Consider the following 18,613-nt stretch of genomic DNA (forward strand, 5'->3'; position numbering starts at 1 on the left):
CCGCCACTGGCGTGATCATATGTGCAGTCGTCCATTGGTTACCAGACGTTCCAGGGAAGACCGGTGTCTTCTTAGGCATAGCCACTGTTGAGCTGGAAGAGAGCCTCGAGGCAAGAAGAGTCTTGCTACCTTCTTTAGTCTGTATCCTGCCATCGGATGGGAATACTTTCTCCAGCCTGGTGTCTAGAAGCCTCCCTAGATATACCAGTCTCTGTGATGGTTGCAAGGAGGACTTCCAGAGATTTACCACAATCCCCAGATCGCGACAAAACTTGAAAAGCCTGTCTCGGAGTTGGCGAAGGGTCGTCACCGAGTCGGTTAGGTTCAGCCAGTCATCCAAGTATCTCAAAAGATGAATGCCGATCCTGTGGGCCCCGAATGACACCAGGGAGAAAACCATTGTGAAAATCTGAGGTGCTATTGACAGGCCGAAGCAATAGTACCTTGAACTGTTATCATCAGTTGTCTACGATAATCCTCAAATACTTCTCTGATGATGGATGGACTGAAAAGCCTGTCTCGGAGTTGGCGAAGGGTCGTCACCGAGTCGGTTAGGTTCAGCCAGTCATCCAAGTATCTCAACAGATGAATGCCGATCCTGTGGGCCCAGAATGACACCAGGGAGAAAACCATTGTGAAAATCTGAGGTGCTATTGACAGGCCGAAGCAATAGTACCTTGAACTGTTATCATCAGTTGTCTACGATAATCCTCAAATACTTCTCTGATGATGGATGGACTGAAAAGCCTGTCTCGGAGCTGGCGAAGGGTCGTCACCGAGTCGGTTAGGTTCAGCCAGTCATCCAAGTATCTCAACAGATGAATGCCGATCCTGTGGGCCCAGAATGACACCAGGGAGAAAACCATTGTGAAAATCTGAGGTGCTATTGACAGGCCGAAGCAATAGTACCTTGAACTGTTATCATCAGTTGTCTACGATAATCCTCAAATACTTCTCTGATGATGGATGGACTGGAAAGCCTGTCTCGGAGTTGGCAAAGGGTCGTCACCGAGTCGGTTAGGTTCAGCCAGTCATCCAAGTATCTCAAAAGATGAATGCCGATCCTGTGGGCCCCGAATGACACCAGGGAGAAAACCATTGTGAAAATCTGAGGTGCTATTGACAGGCCGAAGCAATAGTACCTTGAACTGTTATCATCAGTTGTCTACGATAATCCTCAAATACTTCTCTGATGATGGATGGACTGAAAAGCCTGTCTCGGAGTTGGCGAAGGGTCGTCACCGAGTCGGTTAGGTTCAGCCAGTCATCCAAGTATCTCAACAGATGAATGCCGATCCTGTGGGCCCAGAATGACACCAGGGAGAAAACCATTGTGAAAATCTGAGGTGCTATTGACAGGCCGAAGCAATAGTACCTTGAACTGTTATCATCAGTTGTCTACGATAATCCTCAAATACTTCTCTGATGATGGATGGACTGAAAAGCCTGTCTCGGAGTTGGCGAAGGGTCGTCACCGAGTCGGTTAGGTTCAGCCAGTCATCCAAGTATCTCAACAGATGAATGCCGATCCTGTGGGCCCAGAATGACACCAGGGAGAAAACCATTGTGAAAATCTGAGGTGCTATTGACAGGCCGAAGCAATAGTACCTTGAACTGTTATCATCAGTTGTCTACGATAATCCTCAAATACTTCTCTGATGATGGATGGACTGGAAAGCCTGTCTCGGAGTTGGCAAAGGGTCGTCACCGAGTCGGTTAGGTTCAGCCAGTCATCCAAGTATCTCAACAGATGAATGCCGATCCTGTGGGCCCAGAATGACACCAGGGAGAAAACCATTGTGAAAATCTGAGGTGCTATTGACAGGCCGAAGCAAAAGTACCTTGAACTGTTATCATCAGTTGTCTACGATAATCCTCAAATACTTCTCTGATGATGGATGGACTGAAAAGCCTGTCTCGGAGTTGGCGAAGGGTCGTCACCGAGTCGGTTAGGTTCAGCCAGTCATCCAAGTATCTCAACAGATGAATGCCGATCCTGTGGGCAAAGAATGACACCAGGGAGAAACCATTGTGAAAATCTGAGGTGCTATTGACAGGCCGAAGCAATAGTACCTTGAACTGTTATCATCAGTTGTCTACGATAATCCTCAAATACTTCTCTGATGATGGATGGACTGGGATCTGGATGTATGACCCTTCAAATCCAGCATAATCATAAGCCCTCTGTTCTGACCAGGTCTGCCGTCTCCATCCTGAACGGATTTTGTTGCACAAATTTTTTCAGGAAGGAGAGGTCGATGATAGGTCCCCAACCTCCAGACTTCCTATCTACAAGAAAGAGTCGACTGTAGAAACCTGGGGACCTGTCTAGGACCTCTTGGAGAGCATCCTTCTCTAAAATGGTCTGAACTTTGGCCCTGAGGGCCTATACAGTACCTTCATGGACTCTTTCGTAAAGGAACTCAATGGATTCGGATGTTGAGACAAAAGAGGAGGAGATGGCGTGAACGGGACGCAATAGACCATCAAAGCCTCGGCCCCGTGTGCCAACCACCTTTACCACCAGCATTGCAGGTATCCCCCAACCAGTGGAAAAGTGTGAGGAGTGCCCTCCCTAGCGGGAACGACCACGTCCATTATTTCTTCCTTCTTTTCCTCCTTTACTACAATTACTTTCCTTGGTCTTGTTTTTGCAGTAAAGGGCTTCTTCATGGATGATTTGGGAGCACCCAACCTTCTGCTGTTCCCCTGTGATCTAGTGGGTGGCAGCTGCATAGGATCTGATCGTAGGCTGCTGCGTAGGATCTGGTCGTCGTCGCCCTTTGAAGAAGGGAGTCCTGGCTGGTCTTTCTCCAACGCTCTCCTGCTCTCTAGATGTTTTCAATGTCGAATAGCGAAGGACCTTCCATCAATGAGATTTGTAGTCTCGTCACTTCTGTTTTAGGTACCTGTCTATGGAATCTTTTAATCACAGCAACCAAACGCTTGAGTACCCAGTTAGCCCACAAGTTTATCACTTGGTGGGCCAGGAACTTGATGGTCCTAGAACCTGAGTAAAAAGGTAGTCATTGACTCTCTTGCCTGTTCTTGGGACAAGTCCTCAAACTTGAATAGGTGTCCCACTGACCCTAACCACAGATCAAGCCACGAAGTATCCCGTATGGCATATTTCACAACCCTCTCCATGTTAAGGGCATTGCTCGCTGAGAAGTTCACCTTAAGTCCTACAATTCTCTGAAACAAAAAGCCCTTAGTCACAGACTATTGACTGATCGAGAGGCAACACTGCTAAGTTTTCTTTCACTACCCCATAGTACTTTCTCTGTTGGATGAAAGGTGGAGGGAGTTTCACTACATCGCTGGACCGTAAGGACTAACCTCTGGCGATCTATGCGAAGCCTTCTTTCTGGCCCCCTTGATGATACTGTACTGGTTGCAGACACAGAAGAGAAGCTTGACCGATTAGTGACAGAATTTGGAAGGGTGGGTGAGAGAAGGAAGTTGAGAGTTAATGTGGGTAAGAGTAAGGTTATGAGATGTACGAGAAGGGAAGGTGGTGCAAGGTTGAAGGTCATGTTAAATGGAGAGTTACTTGAGGAGGTGGATCAGTTTAAGTACTTGGGGTCTGTTGTTGCAGCAAATGGTGGAGTGGAAGCAGATGTACGTCAGAGAGTGAATGAAGGTTGCAAAGTGTTGGGGGCAGTTAAGGGAGTGGTAAAATATAGAGGGTTGGGCATGAATGTAAAGAGAGTTCTGTATGAGAAAGTGATTGTACCAACTGTGATGTATGGATCGGAGTTGTGGGCAATGAAAGTGATGGAGAGACAGAAATTAAATGTGTTTGAGATGAAGTGTCTAAGGAGTATGGCTGGTGTATCTTGAGTAGATAGGGTTAGGAACGAAGTGGTGAGGGTGAGAACGGGTGTAAGAAATGAGTTAGCCGCTAGAGTGGATATGAATGTGTTGAGGTGGTTTGGCCATGTTGAGAGAATGGAAAATGGCTGTCTGCTAAAGAAGGTGATGAATGCAAGAGTTGATGGGAGAAGTACAAGAGGAAGGCCAAGGTTTGGGTGGATGGATGGAGTGAAGAAAGCTCTGGGTGATAGGAGGATAGATGTGAGAGGCAAGAGAGCGTGCTAGAAATAGGAATGAATGGCGAGCGATTGTGACGCAGTTCCGGTAGGCCCTGTTGCTGCCTCCGGTACCTTAGATGACCACGGAGGTAGCAGCAGTAGGGGATTCAGCATTTTGAAGCTTCATCTGTGGTGGATAACGGGGGAGGGTGAGCTGTGGCACCCTAGCAGTACCAGCTGAACTCGGTTGAGTCCCTTGTCAGGCTGGGAGGAACGTAGAGAGTAGAGGTCCCCTTTTTGTTTTGTTTCATTTGTTGATGTCAGCTACCCCCCAAAATTGGGAGAAGTGCCTTGGTACATGTATGTATGTATGTGTAGCGAACGTTGGAGTGTGGTTGGCATACTGAAACTAGGCAGTCAGCTTGCTACATCTGGCCACAGTCCGCAAACCACTACATCGCAAACAGATTCACAGTCGGGAAACTCCACAAAGTCAGGACTTTGTTGGCTATCAGAAGATTCAAAGACCATTTGGTGCCGACTATCTGAGTTGCCCAGCTCAAGTTGTCTGTGAGCACATTCCTCTTGCCGAGAATGAAGAGTGTAATGTTGTCGCTCATCAACACTACAGAGTGACTCGCCAGCAACTGGTGGAACTGCAAGAGAGCTAGAAAGACTGCTCTCATCTCTAGGAGATTTATGCGTTGGTACCTTTCGGACTCGGACCAAAGGCCTAAGACTATGTGATGCAGCAAGTGGGGCCCCCTCCTTCTATTGATGCGTCTCTGTAGAGCATCAAGTCCAGAGGAGGGACAAGAAGATCTAGTTCTTTGAGGAGGTTCTCCTCTGCCACACACCACTGAAGATCCATTACTTGATCCTATCCTATAGGGACTACGATGTCCGGGAAGCCGGAGTGTAGGTTCCACACGGACTTTAGCTGCCATTGCAGGGATCTTGTCATGAGGCAGCTGTTGGGAACAAGATGAATCAGGGAAGTTAGGTGGCCTAGGAGGCATTACCACAGTCGGGCTGGAAGATTTGCCCATCTGAGGAAGGGTCTTGCCACTTCTCTCAGCCTGTGTACAGTAGTCTATCATCTGATGGAAAGTCTTTCAGGAGGTTGGTATCTATAATCATACTAAGATATACCAGTCTCTGAGATGGGATCAGTGATGACTTCTTCAGATTTCTGTGATACCCTACGTCGATCACTGCGATCATCCAGGGATCTGCCCGGTGGGACTGCCACCTCTGCCAGAGGCATTGTAGGCATCCTCCCCCACCAGTGAACTGATGAGAGGACTGCCCTCCCTAGCAGGAGCATCCACCTTGGCACCCTCGAGGGTCAAGTTGCTAAGGCGCACAACTTTTGCTTTCGGCACCTACCAGTGGAATCTCCCAATCACAGTATACCTTCTCTTCAGGATTGCATCTGCTAACAGGTTAACCGTGTGGTGCGAAAGGAACTCCAGAGTCCGGGTACCAGACAAGAGGAAAGATTCCAATGACCGCCTTGTAGATTCCTTGGACAAATCCCCGGATCTTACAATGTGGCCTAACGACCACAGCCATAGGTCAAGCCAAAAAGCTGCCTGGATGGCATATTTCGTGTCTCTCTCTACGTTGAGCTCAGTTGCAGAAAGTGAGGCTGTGTGTGGAAAGTCTCTGCACGGAAAGACCCTTAGTAAGGATTCTACTGAGGGGTCGAGGGTCAAGGCAGGAAGGGGTTCGTTTTCAATCTCATAATACTTCCTTTGCAATATGAAAGGAAGTGGCAGAGCCCTGGAAGAGCCTGTCCTCAGAGAGCTAGATGCACCTGCTATCTGTGAGATAGCTTTCCTTTTGACTGCTGTCAATCCTTCAACCAGGGCAAGACTGCACTGGTCTTAGGTGTCCTCTGCGTGCCAAACAGTTGGTCCAGGACCATGTCCTTTCCTTCCTGGGGAGTGGTACCAGGATCTGACAGCTTATTGATTGACTTCATACAGGCTAGGACTTGCCAGAAGGTGTGTTTTGACTCCTTACGATCAGCTTCGGAGTGGAACTTTGGACTTGCTGCTCTAGGGAAATAATCATCATCAGTGTCCAGAAACTCATCTACCTTCAAGCTCTCATCTATAGGAGCCTACGGTAGGTCGAAGTCGTGTCAACTGGTTCTTGAGAAGGTCGCGCCTCAGGGGATCTCCAATCTAACTCTGGCCTCGGAGTTTTCCTCGCTGTTGCATTATTAGGAACTGTCTACGAGTCTTTCGACTCTCTACGAAGAGGGAAGTGCTCTTCCAGGATGGGAGGTCTGAGAGAAGCCTGTGGTTCCATCGGAGCGTGAGACTCAGGAATAGAGTATTGCTTGTCTCTGGGTGGTCTAGATAGGGCAGTGTTCCATAGGGAAAATCTCTAGGGGTTGAGGCTTGATAGGTCGAAGGGAGATCTCCCGGGGTCAACCTATATCACTCCTCAACCGAGGTTGGAGCTGATCAGCATAAGGTGGTGTACCATGCTGTATCCTCCTCTTTTGCCTTGTTGTCAGCCTGTCTTCCGAACATATTGGAGTAAGATAAGAGTTGTCCAAAGGTTCGAAACAATTCAGGAAGTACCCTGTCCTTAGCTCTAGGTCTAGGTGGGGGGGACTGATGCACTGGAGGGACTTAGGCTGACTAACCAGGGCAGGTTTCCTCCTGGGGTCAGATGGGCCTGCAGAGGAAGACGCCAAAGATACCGACCTCTCCAGTGGGATGCTAGGAGTGGATCGGAGCTGAGGCTGTTGCAGTTGTGGAGGGGTTGGAAGACCCAAGCCAACTACACTTCTGCAGGTTCAACAACATTACGGAAATTCACCAACTGTCGTCAAGTCTAGGGTCTCCTTCAGGAGTCCTGGAGGAGAATGCGTTTTGGTGGGATGGCGGTTCGGAGCTTGGCAAGCTCTAGGGGACAATCTCTTGGGGATGAGAAGGTCCTCCTTTGTTGTCCGTATTAGTAGGCGATCGGGTGATATTGGAACGCCCGCGAACTTGTTGTTGGGGGGTTCCTTAAACCCTTCTGGGAAGAGTATCAGCCTGCCGCTAGATCTTGCAGTTGTCAGAGTCGTTGGGCTCGCGATCACTCATGAATGAAATTGGCATAGTCATGCATGAAATCACGCAATTCCCACATGCAAAAGGAGCAGGGGGTAGCCTTTAAATACAACTCTCAGGGAATTGTCCTTCAGGAGGTCCTCGTTCGTTGCATAGGTCGTCTTGGAGAAGGAGCAGCAGGAGTTTGTCAGGTTATAGGGTGCCAGGTGGATCGTGAGCGCAAGCGCCTACGACATCCTCGTGAAGAGGATCGTCTCGATCGTGATCGTAAATGGTTGTTTTCCAATCGTAAGCGTCTTGCTCATAATCGAGTGTGTCTTCCTCATGATTGTAAGCGCTTTGTTCTCAACCGTGAGCGTCTAGCTCGTGCTCGCGAGTGTCCACATCGTGATCGTGAACTCTTAGCTTGTGAATGAGAATACCTTCTAGAAGAAGAGCGCCGAGATCGTGATGACCTGCGACTTCTTAATTTTGAACGCTTAGCTCATGAATGTGAACGACTTCGTGATGAAGAGCGTCGAGATCGTGATGACCTGCAATCTCTATGATGACCATCGAACCATCGCTAATGACATCCTGAGGGTGATCGTCCAGAAAAACTAGGAGATGAGTCACAAGGATTTTGGCTGTCTCAAAGACCACTCGCAGACTGGGATGCTCTTTGGTAGAGCCATTTGGTTCAAGTATTTTTAGAGTTTTTATGATCTTATCTAACTTATTCTTGAACTCGTTTACCGTGTTACTGTTTACTACATCCACTAGAAGTCTATTCCAAGTATTTGCTATTTTGTATGCAAAGAAATTTCCACATTGAGTGATGAATCTTGTCCTGACAATCGGCAAGCAGTTGGAGCAATGGCCACCAAATGATCTCTGGGGAGAAACAACAAGAGGCTGCAGGTTAGGTGACGACATAGTCTCAGGATGGAGAGAAGACTCGTCGTCAGCAGGAGGCCGTCGGATGGGCAAACGAGAGCACTGTCCTTGTACACACGTGGAGGAGCCAGAAGAGAGTGAGAGATGGGCCTCGCAAACATTAAGGGCATCAGCTGCCAAAGCAACTGGCCCCACACTGAAGGAGCTGAAAAAGAGCTTCCATGGAAGGGGGTGCCGACAATCCTAGGGACAGCCAAGCCTGCAGAACATTTGAAGTAGAGAATGGTTCCCGGCGGCTGGAGGTAGAGGTGCTTCTCTAGGGGAAGCAACAACCCCTCCAGTACCCCAAGGTTGCCATGGAGTTAACTGGTCTGCGCTCCTACTCGACAGCCCTACCGAGGAAGGCAAGTGAGGAGCAGCTTCAGAGAGAGATCTAGGAGTGCATGAAGGAGCCTGAGGTCTATTTGCCCCTGAGGAGGACCCTAGGGAAGAGATCTCTCTTGGCCTTCTACTTCCTGCAATGCCCAAATTTCTCCAAATGGAAGGCATGCCACTCCCTACACTCTTTGAAGGGTGAACCCTGCTCGCAACAACGACCCCTGTAGTTTGGGCACAGCGAATGAGAGTCAGTATCCGCCGATGACATAAAGGTGCCACATGAGTGCCCTTCGCGACCAGGGCAGGTATGCATGGGAGCGTCAGAGAAGGAACAGTCCCACCTGAAAAGAAAAGGGAATTTGCATATAGCAATTAGTCTGGCTAAGCTTTGATGAGGAGAGAACAGACACGACTGGTCTCTACAATCCAAAAGAAAAAGGGGCGTAGTTCACCAATGAGTGAGTAGATATAAGTGGCTGAATACCCACCCAGCCACCCCTCCCCTACCCACTATAGTGGTTAGGTATGGTTGCCATCTAACATTAAAAGTCTAATGTATAACCTTCCAGCTTCGCCGAAAGAATATCCCTATACATAACGTAAGCTTTGTTAGTGAAGGAACAAAGGATAATTCAATGTAGCACTGTTTACAGTACCATCCTTAATGATTACCTAGGAAAGTGCACTATAACTCTGAAATTATACTGACATCACAAAGTCTCACAAAACCATCATTATTTGCACCTCAAATATTAACAGAATGAACACAGAAGCCATACACTGAATTAAAGTTAATGAAAACAAGAGAAAAGCTGAAATGAGAGATCTATGTCCTCTACTCACAATACAGCTTTAGATTTATCATCAGATTCATTCTCAGAATCTGATTCCTCATCCTTCTGGAGGAGTCCCTGAAGGGCAGCATCAAACCTCCCTCGGGCTGCGTCAACATCTCCTCCTAGATAAAAAAGTAAATACTGTACACATTATAAACAAGATAATATGCAATACCGTATTTACATCATGTGCCATTAGTATTATTGTTCTATTACAAATACATTAAATCTATCTTTATTACTATTTGAAACATATATAAACCCTTTATGCCATATGAATGTACTGTGCAGTACAGTATCTTTACATCAAAGCAGATATATATATATATATATATATATATATATATATATATATATATGCATGCATACATACATGCATACATACATACATACATACATATATACATACATACAGTGTACATACATACAGCAGTGATGGCTTGTGGCTAAAATTCCAGATAACTCACTACATTGTATTTACGCAACTCATTCAATGAACTTATAGTTATACTGTATCACTTTAATTATAGGTTACTGTACAGTTCAATGCTCCACAAACTCCTATTTCTACATCCTTTCCTTAAACTTCCAAATCATAACACTTAAGAAACTACCTTTAAATTACATTCTACTCTCTTCATAGTCCAGTCATTATAATTTGATTATTTAGTTTTATCATTTTTCAAATATTACAGTACAGTATAATATACAGTATACGATTTAGTTTGATTTTACTACAATATAATTTCATTAAATTTTATCACATTTATCTATTGGCAATACGAAAAATTTGAAAGTAATTGGTATTTTTCCTAACTATACAAACCTGTAGCTATTTATAGGAGATATTACTTTCGCCGAAGCTGAAAGACGAGACATGAGGACTTTTGTGAGGGATAATCACCTCAAACTGCTAGTTAGCTGGAGGGGTAGGGGGTAGCCAGCTATCCCGCTCACTCAAACACCTGGCCTGAGCACCCATTTTTCTTTCGAGCAGGACTTTCTTTGGGGGACAAGGTTGGCAGGCCAACTTGTATAAATAGCTCCAGGTTTGTATCTTTAGGAAAAATACAAATTAATTTCAAATTTGTCATTTGTTCCATCACTAAATACAAACCCTTTGCTACTTATAGGGATGACTTACCTCTTAGGAGGGAGGAGGTATGTGCCAATAGGCTCTTGGCATTTGACCCAGGGTTCTCTCATCTACAATAAAGATCGTAGGCGGTAGGAACCCTGCCCTTGCTAAAATAGTTGTGTTCTGCATGATTAACGGCCTGTGCAAGCTGTGTGTTTATGATACAAGCAATGTGGCTGTTCTAGTAATAGGGTCTCGAGTAACAGGAATCTGAGAGTAATGAGACTTTACCCAATAGCCCACCTCACAAAAGGTATTGAGGACGCAGCAAGAATTATTATTACTATTCTTAGGTTAAACAAGGGAAGTGGATCTTACCTGTAGAGAGGAGAGGTCAGCTGTGCTGAGTACTGTGGTGCTGATTTCCTAGAGAGGGAGAAGGTGAAGGAAAGTAAGGCTCATGGTCACGAGAACCAAGAAGTTCGGGATGACGAGAACCCAGAGGTTCTGGGTTACAAAAGCCCAGAGGGAAAACTTAACGTGAGCTCGGAAGCTTTGAGTCCCGAGAGCCCGATGGCTCACTGCAACAAGAACCTGAAGGCTCTATGTCACAAGAACCCTAGGGTTCTGTGTAAAGTGGACACAGAGGTTCATGGTCACCAGAATCCTAAGGTTTGAGGTCCCGAGAACCGCGAGGTTCGGCGTGACAAGAACCCGGATGTAAATTGTGACGCGAGCCCAGAGGCCCAAGGTTACATGAGCCTGACAGCTCAGCGCGACATGAACCCGAAGGCTGTGTCACGAGAACCTGAGGGTTCCACGTAACGTGGATTTGGAGACCCAGGGTCATGAGAGCCCGAAGGCTCAAAATAACGAGAGGCTAAAGGCACAATGTTACAAGAGCCCGAAGGCTCATCGTAACGAGGGTCACAAGAGCCCGAAGGCTCATCGTAACGAGGGTCAATAGAGCCCGAAGGCTCAGCGTAACGAGGGTCATGAGAGGCTGAAGGCTCAGTGTAACAAGGGTCATGAGAGCCCAGAGGCTCAGCGTAACAAGAGTACCAAGAGCCCTAAGGCTCAGCATAACGAGGATCACGAGAGCCCGAAGGCTCAGCATAACGAGGGTCACAAGAGCCCAACGGCTTAGCGTAACGAGGGTCACGAGAGCCCAAGGCTCCACGCGATGGGAGCCCAAGGCTCCACGCGACAAGAGCCTGAAGGCTCAGCGTAACAAGGACCCGAAAGCTCAGGTTTACGAAAGCCCGGAGACTCGGTGCAACAAGAGCTCGAAGGCACGAGAGCCCAAAGGCTTGGGGTCACGAGAGCCCGAAAGCTCAGCGCAACCGTCACAAGAACCCAAGGGAACCATAACACGAGAACCCTAAGGTTCAAAGAGGCGTCTCCTTACCACAGGGAGAGAACACCCAGGGTAACGAGGGGTTAGAAACTCCTTCACCTGACTGACTCCGAAGGGGAACAAGGGGAACGTCTAACAGGTTACTCCAGAGATTGAGTCTGTTGTCACAAAAGCTGATCATAAGCTTTCTCTTGCAAACAAGAGGAATGTTCTCCTGAAGGGGGACATCGCCTAGGACTATGCTTTCCCCTAGACCTAGGGGAAGAAGCGTAATTCACATGCTGGTCAAAAATTACTCTCTCTGGCGGACGAGAGAGATGTCCTCTCGAAGGAGGATCTTGCCTTAAACTATGCTTTTCCCCCAGCCCTAGGGGAGAGAAGCGCAGTCTTCGGTAATGAGAAAGTAGCTGCTGATCTTCGTTGAGCTGACAGAAATTCACCCCGTAGGAGGAAGTTTGCTACACAGCCGATGAATGAAAGCTCCGAAGGGGAACAAGGGGAACGTCTAACAGGTTACTCCAGAGATTGAGTCTGTTGTCACAAAAGCTGATCATAAGCTTTCTCTTGCAAACAAGAGGAATGTTCTCCTGAAGGGGGACATCGCCTAGGACTATGCTTTCCCCTAGACCTAGGGGAAGAAGCGTAATTCACATGCTGGTCAAAAATTACTCTCTCTGGCGGACGAGAGAGATGTCCTCTCGAAGGAGGATCTTGCCTTAAACTATGCTTTTCCCCCAGCCCTAGGGGAGAGAAGCGCAGTCTTCGGTAATGAGAAAGTAGCTGCTGATCTTCGTTGAGCTGACAGAAATTCACCCCGTAGGAGGAAGTTTGCTACACAGCCGATGAATGAAAGCTCTCAATCAGAAGGGAGAGCAGCCAAACACCTGGGGAGGTTAACTCTCCCTCAAAAGGGAAAGTTGTCCAACCCTTGGAGGCACACCTCCTGGCAGAGCTCTCTGCTTCCCGTCAACAAGCCTTGTTTAAGTTGAAGGTCGGCATTGAGCGTTACCTGAGAAAACGTAGCCGAGGCTAGTTTCTGGGTTCACCTCTTAGGGATACCCCAACTGGAACACAAAAAGGAACCCAGTATGCCACTGGCCTCGTTCCTACGCTTGAGCATGAGGAACAATTGAGAGCCGAAGTATGAAACTGAGACTGTACCACTATTGGCAGGGACCTCATCCCATAGGGAAAAAGGTCGTTACTAGCGAGCTGATCAGGAGCTGCCACAGGTAAAGAGCTCCCTTCAGCACAAGACTGTGACGGGGCAGGTACGGCAGATCCCACAGGTACAAACGGATCTTGTCTTCTACGTCGACTGACTTATTAGAATGAAAAAGAACCGCATCATTATCGGAGGAAAAATGACAAATTCGAAGATAATTTGTATTTTTCCTAACCATACAAACCTTAGCTATTTACAGAGGGTATTACTTTTAGCGCAGCTGAAATGACGAGCCAATAGTTTTTAACGAGGGTTAATTACCCCCGCGCTAGTTAGCGGGGGGTGGGGAAGGGTAGCTTGCTACCCCTCCCCCCTCCACACACCGGTGACTTGCTTCACTTCACTTAGAGGTAGGACTTGACTTGGGGGTCAGGGATGGCGGGCACATATGTGTAAATAGCTAAGGTTTGTATGGTTAGGAAAAATACAAATTATCTTCGAATTTGTCATTTGTTCCGTAACCGAAATACAAACCACGCTATTTACAAAGGGTGACTTACCCCTTAGGAAGGGTGGAAAGTCCCCAGCCTTACTGACTTCGGCTTGCCCGGGGGCTCGATCCCTCAGTGAGCAGCACTAGAGAGAGGGAGCCCCTGTACCTCACAGGTTCCTAGCATCGTTAGGAACGAGTGGCCTACATAAGTAGTGTGAGGAGGAGAGTGTGACTCGTCCTATGAAGTTGACCTTGAGACCTTCAGATAGGAATTCTAGGATAGGACGTTCCCCATACCACCTCGTCAGGGTATGGGAGACGCAACAGTATTAAGCTTAATACTAGGAGCACAAAGAAGCATGGGTTACCTGCAGAGGTCGAGGTCAGCTATGCGAGGACCAGGATGCTGCTTCCCCAAGAGAGGGGAGAATGAAGAAAGAAGTAAGGGTCAGACATACTCTTTCATTCACACAGACTAAGACCGGGTAACAACGCCCTCAACCTACTGCTACTTGTCCAAAAAGGAGCCTGAGGTTAGACCAGCTGTTGTGCAGCCACCACAGGGCCGATAGAGAACGTATCGAGGCTCCTGTGGGTCACGTCTTGCAGGTAGTGGGCTGTGAAGGTCGTTTGACGCTTCCAGACCCCAGCTTGAAGTACCTGCGTCACAGAGAAGTTTCTCTTGAAGGCCAGGGATGTAGCAATACCCCTGACATCGTGGGCCCGAGGGCGACGTGACGGAGGAGGGTCAGGATTCAGGGCATGGTGGATAACCCTTCGAATCCAAGCAGAGATGGTGTTCCTGGTGACCCTCCTCTTTGTCCTGCCTGTGCTCACAAACAAAGCTCGCACATGAGGACGGACTGCAGCCGTTCTCTTCAAGTAGTACCTCAGAAACCTCACTGGGCATAGTAGCAGCTGGTCTGGGTCGTTTGTTACAGAACGGAGACTCGCGATCCTGAAAGAGTCGAACCGAGGATCCGGCACTCCAGGATTCTGAGTCTTGGCCACAAACTCAGGGACGAACCTGAACGTTACCTCCCCCCATCCCCTTGAATGGGCGATGTCGTACAAGAGACCATGAAGTTCACTAACTCGCTTGGCCGAGGCCAAGGCGAGTAGGAAAGCCGTCTTCCAAGACAGGTGGCGATCGGAGGCCTGGCGTAATGGCTCGAAGGGAGGTCTCTTGAGAGACCTGAGGACTCGAACCACGTTCCAAGGAGGGGGTCTCACTTCCGACTGGGGGCAGGTAAGCTCATAGCTACGTATGAGTAAAGAGAGTTCTAGCGATGAAGAAATATCCACGCCCTTCAATCTGAAGGCCAAGCTTAAGGCTGAGCGATAGCCTTTCACTGCCGAGACAGAAAGGCGCATTTCTTCTCGCAGATACACAAGGAAGTCCGCTATTGCTGGAATAGTGGCATCGAGTGGAGAGATACCCCTTCCACGACACCAACCACAAAAGACTCTCCACTTCGCTTGGTAGACTCCCTCAGAGGACCTTCGCAGGTGCCGAGACATTCTCTCCGCAACGTGTTGCGAAAAGCCTCTCTCCGCGAGGAGACGCTGGATAGTCTCCAGGCGTGAAGCCGAAGCGAGGCTACGGCCCTGTGAGGGACACCGGAGTGGGGTTGTCTGAGAAGCTCGTGTCGTGGAGGAAGCTCCCTTGGGAGTTCCGTCAGGAGTTGCAGAAGGTCCGGAAACCATTCCGCGTGATGCCATAGCGGAGCTACTAGAGTCATGGAACAGTTGACCGATAGTCTGGTCCTGTTGAGCACCCTTCTCATCAGACAGAATGGTGGGAAGGCGTACACGTCGATGTTGTCCCACCGTTGCTGGAAAGCATCTTGCCAGAGTGCCTTGGGGTCCGGGACTGGTGAGCAGTACAGGGGCAGCTTGAAGTTCAAGGCTGTCGCGAACAAGTCCACCGTCGGGGAACCCCACAAAGTCAGGACTTTGTTGGCTATCTGAGGATCCAAAGACCACTCGGTACTCACTATCTGCAAAGCCCTGCTCAGACTGTCGGCGAGCACATTCCTCTTGCCAGGAATGAAGCGAGCTGATAGTGTTATCGAGTGGGTTTCGGTCCACCTCAGAGTCTCTACTGCAAGATGGGACGGCTGTTGCGAAAAAGTGCCTCCCTGCTTGTTGATATAAGCCACTACCGTGGTGTTGTCGCTCATCACCAACACGGAGTGACCCGCCAGGAACCGTTGGAACTGTTGAAGGGCCAGAAAGACGGCCTTCAATTCTAGCAGGTTGATGTATAGGCACTTTTCTGATTCTGACCAAAGGCCTGAGGCCCTCTGGTTCAGAACGTGCGCCCCCCACCCTTCTTTTGACGCGTCCGAAAACAGAGTCAATTCCGGGGGGAGGACGAGAAGACTCGCTCCCTTTCGCAGGTTCTCGTCGGCCAGCCACCACCGCAAGTCCGTCTGTTCCAGAGACCCCATTGGGATCAGAATGTCCGGGGAATCGGATCCTTGATTCCACCGGGACTTGAGCCGCCATTGAAGGGATCTCATCCTGAGGCGGCTGTTTGGAACCAGACGGGCCAGGGAGGATAGGTGGCCTAAGAGACGCAACCACGATTGGGCGGGGAGTTCTTTTCGCCTGAGGAAAGGTTACGCCACCCTCTTCAGCCTTGCTATCCGGTCGTCTGATGGAAAGGCTTTGTGGAGATTGGTGTCTATTAGCATGCCTAGATAAACCAGTCGTTGGGACGGCTGCAGAGAGGACTTCTCGAGGTTTACCACGATCCCCAGATCCTGGCAAAGATCTAGAAGCCTGTCTCGGTGTCGAAGAAGGGTCGACACCGAGTCTGCTAGGATCAGCCAATCGTCTAGGTAACGAAGGAGACGAATGCCGTTCCTGTGCGCCCAAGTCGAAATCAGGGTGAACACTCTGGTGAACACCTGAGGAGCTGTGGAGAGACCGAAACACAGCACCTTGAACTGGTAGATCTTGTTGTCTAGGCAGAATCTCAGGTACTTCCTGGAAGACGGATGGATTGGGATCTGGAAGTACGCATCCTTTAGATCCAGTGTACACATGAAGTCTTGTGGTCTCACCGCAAGTCTGACCGTGTCTGCTGTCTCCATGCTGAACCGGGTTTGTTTGACAAACCTGTTCAGAGCCGAGAGATCGATGACGGGTCTCCAGCCTCCAGTAGCCTTCTTTACAAGAAAGAGTCGACTGAAGAAGCCTGGAGAGCCGTCCACGACCTCCTGGAGAGCACCCTTCTCGAACATGGTCTCGACTTCGGCCTGAAGGGCCAGCCCCTTTGCCGATCCCATGGCATAGGAGCTCAACGACACTGGATTCGCTGTCAGGGGAGGTTGAGATGACGTGAACGGGACGCGATAACCTTGGCCGATCACTGAGACCGTCCAAACATCGGCCCCGTGATGTTGCCACCTGCGGACGCAACGCTGAAGGCATCCCCCCACAGGTGGACACGCAGGGGGACTGCCACCCCTAGGGCTTGCGGCCGCAGCCGCCACCCCTAGAAGTCTTGCCTCCCCTGGAGGACTTACCGCCCCTCTTGACCTTGGCTGGAAAGGGCTGGGGCTTAGACACCACTTTCTTAGCTGCCGGTGCCTGTTTGGGAGCCTTACGAGGCTGTTGCTGCTGTTGTGGCGGGGCTGGAGGCTTATAGGGCCGAGTTGTAAGGGCCCTGTGGAGGAGGGAGTCCGTGCTGGATTTCCTCCACCTCTCAGCCGTTCGCTCCAAGTCTTGAGGCTCAAACAGGCTCTCCCCCAGGAGGGAGGCATGTCGGAGCCTACACACATCTACGGCGGGGACCTTCGGATGGAATCTCTCAGACACAGCATCGCGACGCTTCAACACCGAGTTGGCCCACAGGGTGGTAACCTGGTGCGCCAAAAACTCGATGGAGCGGGTGCCCGAGAGCAAGAAGGTCTCTAGGGCCTTCCTATTGGTCTCCTTGGACAAGTCCTCCGATCGCAATAGGATTCCCAGAGATCCTAACCAGAAGTCCAGCCACGAAGTGGCCTGCATGGCACACTTAGCGACCTTCTCGTGGTTAAGGATCTCTGCCGCCGAGAACGACACCTGCCGGGCAGAGAGTTTCTCCAAGGGAACTCCCTTCGCCAGCTCCTCCACAGAGTGATGGAGAGGAAGAGCGAGGTTGTGCTCACCCAGGATCTCGAAATACCTCCTCTGCTGAAGGCGAGGAGGAGGGATGAGTTTGTTCCCGGCAGTGGAACGACTGGAGGAGGCAAGAAGTGCGAGCTGAGCATTGGCCCTAGCTCTGGCACTCTTCAGCCCCCGAGACCAGGGCAGAGCTGCACTGGTCTTAGGGGCCTTCCGAACGTCAAACACTTCGTCCAGAATCGTGTCTTTGCCTTCACGGGGGGGGATGACTGGATCCGTAAGACTGTTAAGTTGCCTTATCAGGCTTAGGACCTGCCAGAAGGCATGTTCGGACTCTTGCTGTTCTCCTCCCTGCGGGCTGGCAGCTAAGTCTCCTGCCCCAGGAATCTCTTCCTGGGGTGATACGTGGACATTCCCCTGGGTAGTCGTGGGTTCCTGACGAATTCTTGCAGAGGATTTAGGGATGGTCTTGGAATCCTTGGGTTCCCTCCTGGGAGGGATACAGGATCCCAACAACAAGGTTCGAGGGGCCCCTTCCTCACGAGACGATTCTCCTGCCTGAAGCGAAGTCTCCCCCCCTGGTGCCGAGGGGAAGACTACCGCCCCACTGGACTCACCTGAGGACGGAAAGGCCTCGTCCACGGGAGAAGGAGAGGGTACTCGTGCAGGAGAGGGGACCCTCGAGACCAACCTCTTGGGAACCAACTTCGCCCTGGGGGAAGTCACCACGATGTCCACTCCTCTCTTTCTCTTCAGCGTAGGAGAGACAGCCGCTGGTTTGTTACCCTGGCCGGCGAGTGCTGGTTTCATAACCCTCACTAACGCCCGTGCCAGCGGACCAAACCAAGTCTGCTGCTCCAAGGACACAGAGTCCGAAATCCTCGCTAAGGTGAAAGGGATCGGGCGATCCTTTGGAGTGGACACGACGGTACCTGCCTGAAAAGAAGGTGGGGAAGAATGCTGTACTGACCTGTCTTCGTCCTGCACTACCAACCTGTGCTTGGATGGAGGTGATCCCGAGTGCCGTCTAGGAGCACGCGTCCCTGCTGCTACCACCGGCTGTGGAATTCGCCGCGAACTATGGTCGCGCGAGGGCGAACGGTCGCGCAAAGGCGAATGGTCGCGCGGGCGCACAGGCGAGCGGTCGCGCGGGCGAGTGGGTGTGAGGGTGGGCAGGTAAATGAACACGTGTCCGAGGCGACGAAC

The 18,613-nt window shown here is 49.9% G+C and overlaps 1 protein-coding gene across 4 annotated transcripts in view; it reads right to left on the reverse strand.

Moving 5' to 3' along the window:
* LOC137624524 (protein lin-37 homolog) overlaps positions 1–18,613 on the reverse strand; it is a 139,755-nt gene that overhangs the window by 109,238 nt on the left and 11,904 nt on the right. For all 4 annotated transcript variants that reach the window (XM_068355390.1, XM_068355391.1, XM_068355392.1 and 1 more), the window contains exon 2: positions 9,206–9,320. In XM_068355390.1, coding sequence (XP_068211491.1) covers positions 9,206–9,320 — 115 coding nt within the window. The remainder of the gene's footprint in view (positions 1–9,205; positions 9,321–18,613) is intronic.

The sequence above is a fragment of the Palaemon carinicauda genome, chromosome 31 (assembly GCF_036898095.1).
Source record: "Palaemon carinicauda isolate YSFRI2023 chromosome 31, ASM3689809v2, whole genome shotgun sequence".
In the NCBI taxonomy this organism is placed as follows: domain Eukaryota; kingdom Metazoa; phylum Arthropoda; class Malacostraca; order Decapoda; family Palaemonidae; genus Palaemon; species Palaemon carinicauda.